Source organism: Trachemys scripta, chromosome 4 (assembly GCF_013100865.1).
Source record: "Trachemys scripta elegans isolate TJP31775 chromosome 4, CAS_Tse_1.0, whole genome shotgun sequence".
In the NCBI taxonomy this organism is placed as follows: Eukaryota; Metazoa; Chordata; order Testudines; family Emydidae; genus Trachemys; species Trachemys scripta.
Genome location: NC_048301.1, coordinates 130,608,765 through 130,618,673, shown reverse-complemented (window position 1 = coordinate 130,618,673; position 9,909 = coordinate 130,608,765). Strand labels below are relative to the sequence as shown.

At 51.3% G+C, this 9,909-nt stretch overlaps 1 protein-coding gene across 1 annotated transcript in view; it reads right to left on the bottom strand.

The window, feature by feature from the left end:
• Positions 1–2,182, bottom strand: part of LOC117876545 (microsomal glutathione S-transferase 3-like) — a 7,349-nt gene extending 5,167 nt beyond the window's left edge. The window contains exon 1 of the mRNA XM_034768804.1: positions 2,086–2,182. Coding sequence (XP_034624695.1) covers positions 2,086–2,182 — 97 coding nt within the window. The remainder of the gene's footprint in view (positions 1–2,085) is intronic.
• Between the last annotated feature and the right edge of the window lie 7,727 nt (positions 2,183–9,909).

Here is a 9,909-nt window from a genome sequence, read left to right as displayed (position 1 = left end):
AATATGCCAACATTTTTATGGCTGACTTAGAACAACGCTTCCTTAGCTCTCGTCCCCTAACGCCCCTACTCTACTTGCGCTACATTGATGACATCTTCATCATCTGGACCCATGGAAAAGAAGCCCTTAAGGAATTTCACCATGATTTCAATAATTTCCATCCCACCATCAACCTCAGCCTAGATCAATCCACACAAGCGGTCCATTTCCTGGACACTACTGTGCTAATAAGCGATGGTCACATAAATACCACCCTATACCGGAAACCTACTGACCGCTACACTTACCTACATGCCTCCAGCTTCCATCCAGGACACATCACACGATCCATTGTCTACAGCCAAGCTCTAAGATATAACCGCATTTGCTCCAATCCCTCGGATAGAGACAAGCACCTACAAGATCTCTATCAAGCATTCTTAAAACTACAATACCCACCTGCTGAAGTGTAAAAACAGATTGACAGAGCCAGACGAGTACCCAGAAGTCACCTCCTACAAGACAGGCCCAACAAAGAAAATAACAGAACACCACTAGCTGTCACCTTCAGCCCCCAACTAAAACCTCTCCAGCGCATCATCAGAGATCTACAACCTATCCTGAAAGATGATCCTTTACTCTCACAGATCTTGGGAGACAGACCTGTCCTCGCTTACAGACAACCCCTCAACCTAAAGCAAATACTCACCAGCAACCACACATCACTGAACAAAACCACTAACCCAGGAACCTATCCTTGTAACAAACCCCGATGCCAACTCTGTCCACATATCTATTCAAGTGACATCATCATAGGACCTAATCACATCAGTCATACCATCAGGGGCTCGTTCACCTGCACATCTACCAATGTGATATATGCCATCATGTGCCAGCAATGCCCCTCTGCCATGTACATTGGCCAAACCGGACAGTCTCTACGCAAAAGAATTAATGGACACAAATCTGACATCAGGAATCAAAATACTCAAAAACCAGTGGGAGAACACTTTAATCTGTCTGGTCATTCAGTGACAGACCTGCGGGTGGCTATATTACAACAGAAAAACTTCAAAAACAGACTCCAACGAGAGACTGCCGAGCTAGAATTGATATGCAAACTAGACACAATCAACTCCGGTTTGAATAAGGACTGGGAATGGCTGAGCCATTACAAACATTGAATCTATCTCCCCTTGTAAGTATTCTCACACTTCTTGTCAAACTGTCTGTACTGGGCTAGCTTGATTATCACTTCAAAAGTTTTTTTTCTCTTAATTAATTGGCCTCTCAGAGTTGGTAAGACAACTCCCACCTGTTTATGCTCTCTGTATGTGTGTATATATATCTCCTCAATATATGTTCCATTCTATATGCATCCGAAGAAGTGGGCTGTAGTCCACGAAAGCTTATGCTCTAATAAATTTGTTAGTCTCTAAGGTGCCACAAGTACTCCTGTTCTTTTTGCGGATACAGACTAACACGGCTGCTACTCTGAAAGAAGCAGTATTGTTTGCAACACAGAGACCACTGATTCAGGGATTTAATAAACAGCCAGTATTCACACACCTGTCACTAACTGACTGACCCTAGGCAAGCACACATGAGCCACAAGACCCCCAAAATGGCAAGTAGCCAAAGGGGTAGGGTAAATCAGTGTTCCTGGATCCTACTGTACACTGGGCACATGGCTCTTGGAGAGAGCCAGCATTGTAGTGGGGGGGCCTGATAATCATTCCTGTCCCCTCATTTTCCACAGAATGTGATAATTATGGAAGATATCCTCGCTGCTGAGGGTGAGCAGGGAATCAAAGGAGGGTCTTCTCCAAAACTGCAGCTTCTGCCCTGGTCCTTATGCGGATCACAGTCGTGTGGTTACTGTTAATGGGGCAAGAAACAAAGCAGCTCTGATTAAGAACCTGCGGCAGCGGATTGCCCAGAATCTCCATGAGAGTTTCCTGGAGATCTCAGAGGCAGATTCCCATGAAGTGAAGGAGTCAATCAACAGCCTGTTCCACCGCTCAGACTGGGCATGTGGGGGTAGGTGCATCATACAGAGACAAGCCTGCTTTCTGCAACCCTCCTGCCCCCAACAACTCCACTTACCAATGGCCTCTTCTTCTGTTTGTGTTTTGCCAACATCTGACAGCTGTGACTGGCTAGGCTCCTCCGGGGTTAGAAAAGATCTTCTGGCTGCATGCATCTCTGACCTCCGAGTCATCCTCTGCCTCTGGGTCCCCTTCTCACTCCATATCCTCGTCCAAGATTTCCTCCTCTTGGCTCGGTCCATTCTCCACTGGCATGCGAGCCTCTGAAGTATCCACAGTGGTGTTAGCAGTGGACTTGGGGTCGCTGCAGAGTATTGCGTCCAGCTCTTCGTAGAACCGGCAGCTCATGGGCACAGCACCGGAGCAGCAGTTTGCCTCCCGCGCCCTGCGGTAGGCATTCCACAGCTCCTTCACTTTGACCCTGCACTGCAGTGTGTCCCGGTCATGGCCTCTTTCTGTCATACATTGTGAAATGTGTCCATAATTCCTACAGCTGGAGCGCAGCTGGGACTGAACAACCTCCTCTCCCCAAATGCTGATGAGGTCCAGCAGCTCAGCATTGCTCCAAGCGGGGGATCGCCTGGTGCATGGAGCAGGCATGGCCACCTGGAAAGATGCTCTGAGATGACTGCATGTATCACAGAGCAAACAGGAAGGGGACTTTCAAAATTCCAAAGGAATTTAAGGGGTGGGAATGACAATTGGTCACCTAAGGGAAGGCAGTAGAGTTCAAACCGATGACCAGAGAGATGAGAACAGGCATTGTGGGACACCTCCCATAGGCCAATCGCAGCGCTGTAATCGACCAGCGCATCTACACTGGCACCGCAGCACTGTAGCCCTTTCGCAGAAAGCTGTACGTCTCTTGTCGGGGTGGGTTTTTTACAGCGCTGCAACTGCGCAGTTTCTGTGCACCAAGTGGCTTAGCAGTGTGTACACCTTGGGAGTTACAGCACTCAAAGCTGCTTTACTGCACAGCAACTTGCCAGTGTAGACAGGGCCTAGGCTGGATATTGGGAAACACTATTTCACTAGGAGGGTGATGAAGCACAGGAATGTTACCTAGGGAGGTGGTGGAATCTCCAGCCTTAAGAGGTTTTTAGGGCCCAGTTTGACAAAGCCCTGTCTGGGATGATTTAGTTGGGGTTGGTCCTGCTTTGAGCAGAGGGTTGGACTAGATGATCTCCGGAGGTCTCTTCCAACCCTGATATTCTATGATTCTAGGACATTGCAGACTGGAAGGCTGGGAATGAAAAACCCAGACCAGCCACAGGCTGCAGAGCTTAACTTGCATGCGCAGAGCCTGTAAGACCCCACACAATCCTCCATCCACTCATCACCACCATTCCTGGGGTCTCAGGCAGGGAGGAGACAGCCTGGCTCTCTCCTCCTCCCAGGCTTTGGCAGTGTCTCGGCTTAGAAAATGCCTAGGCCTGGAATAGGTCTCAGGAGCATTGGCAGAGCTGTGTGAGGAGAGCCCACAGCTGGGATGGCAGGGAGCTACAGTGGGGCAGGATGTGGGGCACTGGCACAGCTGTGAGGGGAATTCCAGCACTGGAATAGCAGAGTCAGGCTATGCTCATGTGTCTACCTTGAAATGGCCCACTGGCCTCCAGAACAGCATGTTGTTTGCCTTTGGTCTAACAGCTCCGGGGCTGAGTCACTTCCAGAATTCAGCCAAGGCTTTAATGACAGTGTGAGACACTTCTGTGAGATCCCACCAAATCATGTCTAAGTGTTTACTAAACATCTTTCAGTGAGCCCAGGGCGGGCACAGTGCCAGACCTCAGGCACTGGCTGGGCTGCAATAGGGAACCCTGGCAGCTGGACAGAGACTTTGAGCAACCAAACCACCCATCTCGCTCCAGCACAAACCTGCCTCCTTCAGGCAGGCCCTGCCCTTTGACTCTTCCCCTGCTGAGCTTCTCAAGAAGAGTGGCAGCTTTTGCTGCTGCCCAGGTAAGTTTGCATCTGGGCCACGGATGCCCTGTAGGCTCCCTGCACCTTCAGGCTGGTGTTGAGCTGGAGCAGGATGTGGAGGGAGGGGAGCACGAAGCAGAAAGGTCAGTGATGATGGTGGGGGAGCCATTTGGCTTATAGCCAGAAGGCAGCAAATCTGAACCTTCAGCTGCAGGACTCCATCCATATTCAGCTGCCCCATGTTCCCAAAAAAATGGCACCTTGAAGAGGAGTTAAGGCTCTTGGTCTCAATTCAAAATGGGAGAGGAATCCTTCCTTTGGCCTGACTATTTCAATGCAAGTTCTTTAGGGCAGGGACTGTGTTTTACTGCGTTCGCTCAGCAACTGGCACGGTGGGGGCTTGATTGCAGCTGGGGCTGCTAAAGAACTACTGTCAAATAAACTAATAACGCCACTCCTCTGCTGAGCAGGAGCGGATATCAGGCCCTACAGGTTGATTTCTCCTCCAGTAGGAAGCCAGTGATATGGAGTCAGGGTACTGGCTTAGTGCCGCTTGTTTACAGAGGGGGTCAGACCGCAATCAGAATCCTCAGCCCAGACACCAGTGCCTACTTCCCAGGGAGCAACTTCAGTCCGAAGAACTGACTCCAATTAGAGACATTCAAGGCAGAGAAAACTCTCCTGCTGCTTGCAACAGCTCCCCCTGAAAGAATCCACATCAAAGCTAACCAGGACTTCCTAAGCGTGTCTTCCAAGACTGTGTGCCACTCACACACCAAGAAAAGGAATTTCTAAGTCTATGTGTAACAGCACCACCTGCCAGAACAAGAAGCCTGGGCTGGCTCTGATGCAGCATGCCACACAAGGCCAGATTGCCCATCCAGCCTCCTATGGTTTGGGTTGATTTGGGCCAGCTGGGTCACGGCTGGTTAGCATTTTGACTCAAACTTTTCCTGGTTCCATCTCCAAGCCATTTATCTTAGGGAGAGAGGGGGGCAGCCAGGCATTCAGGGCAGGGATGCCAGCTGGGCACAAGGCTGGGAAGGGACAGGATGGGAGTCAGGTCCTTTGTAGGTTGAAGCTGCAGCACAAGGTGTGAGTGGCAGCTCTTTCCCTAGACCACAGCAACTTGCTTAATAACTCCAGGGTGAACAGCCACAAGGAGATGAGGAAGGAAACCCACATGAAACGGCTGTGACAGCTTCCCCTTCCCAACCTTCTAGCCACAGGCCAGGATTGCAGAGCTCTGGCTCTCTCCCCAAACCAACCTGGCCACAAGAATTCCAGGCTGCTTCCCAGCTCCCACCCCAAACCCTCCCCTGACTCTCTACAGTTCCTATCCCTTCTTCCTCCTGATGTCCTGCACCCCCTGCTCCAGGCAGATCTCCTTGATGCCACTGGGATGGAGAGAATCCTCTAAATCATGCACTGCCCGCTCATCTCCCCTCCATTCCCAGCTCACCCTGAGTCTGGGAGTCTATGACCAGGCTTCACAACATCCCCATAAAGCTGATAGTTAAGTAGAGGACCCCTGCCCCAGCACTTGGTGCACTGCAAAACCCAGTGGGTTAGCCGCTGCAGGACTCAGCTACCCTGTGCCTGCCAGGGTCACTCGCCCCATGCGGATCTCTCTGCAGCCTCCTACCTGGAAGGGAAGTAGCCTCCAGCAGCTCTTTTGTTGTAAGTGGCTTCCCAGAGGCCTGGCCAAGTCCTGGCTGCCCCTGTCCAGTGCTGAATCAGCTGCCCCCACACCAGCCTGCATTGATGTGCCTCAGCTCTGAGCCACTGAGACCCACTACTGAGGTCCCAGGGCAGTTCAGTCTCCACAGTCCATGGGTCTCTCTGGTCACAATGCCAACTGGGGTGTGGGGCAAATTAGCACCAGTGGGAGTGTGTGGGGGAGGAAGCTATGCTCCAGCCACCCATGCCCTGGAATCCAGGCTGAGCCCCCCGCATCCAGCTGTGCAAAGCCAGGGGAACACCCCATGAAATCACCCCCCCCAAAACCTCCACCATTTCATTTCAGGCCTCTTGTAATGATGCTTTCCCCACCCAGCAGGAAGAAGTCCCTCCCTACAGCCTAGTCCTTATTGCTGGACCCCTGGTCTAGTCAAGCCCCTTTGCTGGCTCTTAGACTGAGCCTTTTACTGCAGAGATGTGGGCAGCAGGCAGGCTCATGGGTGCTTAGGGCAGGGGGTGCCAGGCTACAGGACCTCAGTTGGCCTTTGTGGGTCAAAGCAGCAGCAGCGCAAGACATCCAAGTCAAGGGAGGCTGCTAAGCTGGCATCGAATGCGTGCCTCCAATATTGCCCAACCCCTCCAAAAGAGGCTGTTGCACAAAGTGTTGGTTAAATATCACTGGACCCAAGGAAAACATTGCCCAAGAGCCCCGGGCACACGTCCAAAGGAAACAGATCATCACAGGCAGTTAGCTGCCCAGAAGGATGCCTCAGCATATCCTGGATCCATCCCCACGTGAATTCCAGAGCCATTTGCTTCCCCGCCAGCCTGGTGAATTGGCTGGCACGTTCAGATATTACAGAGGATCCCCACACTGGTGGGAGCCGGTGTTCTCTTCCCAGTACTGGCCTCCCCTACATGCACCGCACTCCCCCCCTCGCACCACCTGATCCTCAGGGCCCAGAGAGGATGAAAGGGGGAGACAGTTACCAGGCTGAGCAAGCATCACCTCAACTAGCTCTCAGCCCAGCTCTGCTGATTCCCCAAAAGCACGACCCATCACCCACTGCTATCCCAACCTGGGTTCCACCCCAACTGTCTCCCCTGAGCTCTGCCCATGCCTCAATCCCTACTCACACCACAGCCCCAGATTCTCCCTCCTCCCCACAGCTCTGGCAATGCACCCACATCCTGACTCCATTGTCCCAGGGCCAGCTCTATGCAACCATTCCCCAGCCCATTACCATCCCTGTCTCCCCCAAACTGTCTCTCCCTGGCTTCTATCACTCCTTGATTCACCAGAGTCCACTTCGCCTTATGTCACGGACTCACAGATCGTGCCCATTCTCTGCCCCATGCGGTCCGTGGGAGGGGGGTGCCCTTTTCAGTGAGACAGCCCTTCTTGGGAGTCCACCCTCTCTCGGGGTCAGGCCCCTCCACCTCCTGGAGCTGCACCTCTCTGAGCCTTAGCATGTCTGTCTCTCGCCGTGGGCCCCCTCAGAGAGTCCACTCGCTCTGGACCCCCGGGGCTTCCACTCCCAAAGGTGGACGATGCAACCCTGTTCTCTAGACCAGAGTGACTCTCAGTCAGCGTAAAACAGGAGGGTTTATTGAGCATTGAACACAGCACAGGAAACTCTGACCCTCAGGCCTGGCCTCCCTCAGCACAGCACATCCAAGTCTCTCCCTGCATCCAGGTCAGCCCTGCCTGCCTCCTCTCTCCAGCCCCGAGCCCCCCTGCTTCCCAGCTGGGCATCTGATATCACCGGCTCCAGGCCCCGCCTCTGTCCATTGTCTTCTTTCCAGGTAAACAGGGTCGTCTGGGCCTCCTCTCCTCTCTGCCCTCCTCTGGCTGGATCCGGCTGGTTAGGTCATGGGATTCTCTTGTCGCAGCCCATTGTCCTCCCACTGGCCAGAACTGGCTGAGACTCCTGAGCTGGGTCTCCGTCAGGTCACCAGTTGTTGGGGTGTTCCTCCTCCAGGCCATCGGCTGGGGTCTCAAGTTCCCTCTCCGGTCTTCTGTAACAAACTCCCTCTTCCCTCACCTCGTTAAACCAGTAACCCCCAGAGACACTGAGTCCCACTCCCTCTGCACGCAAACCATTGGAAAACCACGAAAAAGTAAAAAAATCCCCCACTTCGTCACACCTTATGAGTCAGTAATGCTCTGAAGTGGCCAGGATGTTGTTGCAGTACTGGATAGGCAATGGAGATGCCTGTGGATCCCTGGTAGGATGATCCAAGACCCCATCACTTGCCAAGGAAACAGAAAACAAGTGTCCCTAGAGATAGATACAGGACAGGCCCAACAAGGAAAATAACAGAACACCACTGGCCATCACATACAGCCCCCAGCTAAAACCTCTCCAGCACATCATCAACGATCTACAATCCATCCTCTCACTCTCACAGACCCTGGGAGGCAGGCAGGCCAGTCCTCACTTACAGACAGCTTCCCAATCTGAAGCAAATACTCACCACAACACAGAAACACTAACCCAGGAACCATTCCCTATAACAAACCTCATTGCCTACTCTGTCCCCATATCTACTCTAGCGACACCATCATAGGACCCAACCACATCAGCCACACCATCAGGGACTCATTCACCTGCACATCTAAGGTGATATATGCCATCATGTGCCAGCAATGCCCCTCTGCCATGTACATTGGCCAAACTGGACAGTCTCTATGTAAAAGAATAAATGGACACAAATCGGACATCAGGAATAGTAACATACAAAAGCCAGTAGGAGAACACTTCAATCTCCCTGGACATTCTATAACAGATTTAAAAATAGCCATCCTTCAACACAAAAAACTTCAGAAACAGACTTCAAAGAGAAACTGCAGAACTAAAATTCATTTGCAAATTTCACACCATAAATTTGGGCTTGAATAGGGAATGGGAGTGGCTGGCTAATTACAAAAGCAACTTTCCCCTCTCCTGGAATTGATACCTCCTCATCAATTATTGAGAGTGGACCACATCCACCCTGATTGAATTGGCCTTGTTAACACTGGTTCTCTACTTGTAAGGTAACTCCCTTCTCTTCGTGTGTCAGTATATTTATGCCTGCATCTGTAATTTTCACTCCATGCATCTGAAGAAGTGGGTATTTTACCCACGAAAGCTTATGCACAAATAAATCTGTTAGTCTTTAAGGTGCCTCCGGACTCCTAGTTGTTTTCCTAGAGAGACTCTCTCACGTCAGCCCTGGAGCTTCTGGCCATGTGACTGGTAAGTGCAATGGGGACAGATGGAGTGGGTCACTCATCACAAGGAGCTTTGCTTTGGTAGAACATCCCATCCAGCCCATGTCCTTCCATGGGTGTTAAGAAGTTGGGATTAGACCCCCCAGTGGGTGTAATTTAATGTAGCTCGGCTGCCTTCCATGGAGTTGCCCCAGCTGAGGGTCTGGCCCTTGGATGCGGTCCTTCATCCCTCTCCTGGAGAAGGCCATCACTTCCAAACCTCTGAATGCCACAAAAGCACATGGCTTGAGGAGCCACCAACGATCTGTGTACCTTTTGCCCCAAGGGTAAAATGTGGCCCGGGTTAAGAGGTACCAGAAGTTGCTATTGTGTGGTGACCCATACCTGAAATGAATTTGGTAGGACTCAGTGCAGTGGCCAGGCATCCCCACCATGGAACCACCTTCCAGAGAGGCCATGGACCAAATGGGCCTTGGAGACCTGAACTCCCCTCTCAGGCCCAGCTGTGGACTCTCCAGGCTAGTGTTGCCGGCACAGGGGCCCGAGGACAGCAACAGTGAGGTTCGTTGCCCGGAGTGCTTCACGCCAATAAACATACCGGGGTGGAGAAACAATCAAAGTTTATTTGAGATCTCAAAGTGGTGCAAGGAGACAGGCAAGTCTCAAATCGAGCACACCAGCAAAAACAGTTTCTCTCTTCTTTATACATTTTACAACTAAGCCCTCCTCTCTACCACCTCCCCTCTACTCCCCCTCCCCTCTCTACCGAAGGCATGTTTATACATTTAAGCAACTAAATCATTCTAGGGCTATAAATCTAGCTTGTTAGTAACTTCTCTCTAAACAGTTATTTGGTCCTGTTTACCCTTAGTTTATTACCCCTTCCCCAGCTAGAAACATGCAAACCTCATCATTATTGTTTGGTACCTGAAATGAGCAAGGTCGTAATTGCTAACTGGCTATTTACACATTCCAGTTCCTGTCCTTGGCTGTTAAGGTCGATCAGAGTTAAACATGGAAGAACAGAGTTTAAAACATGGAAGAACTCTGACTCAGGAAAGCCTA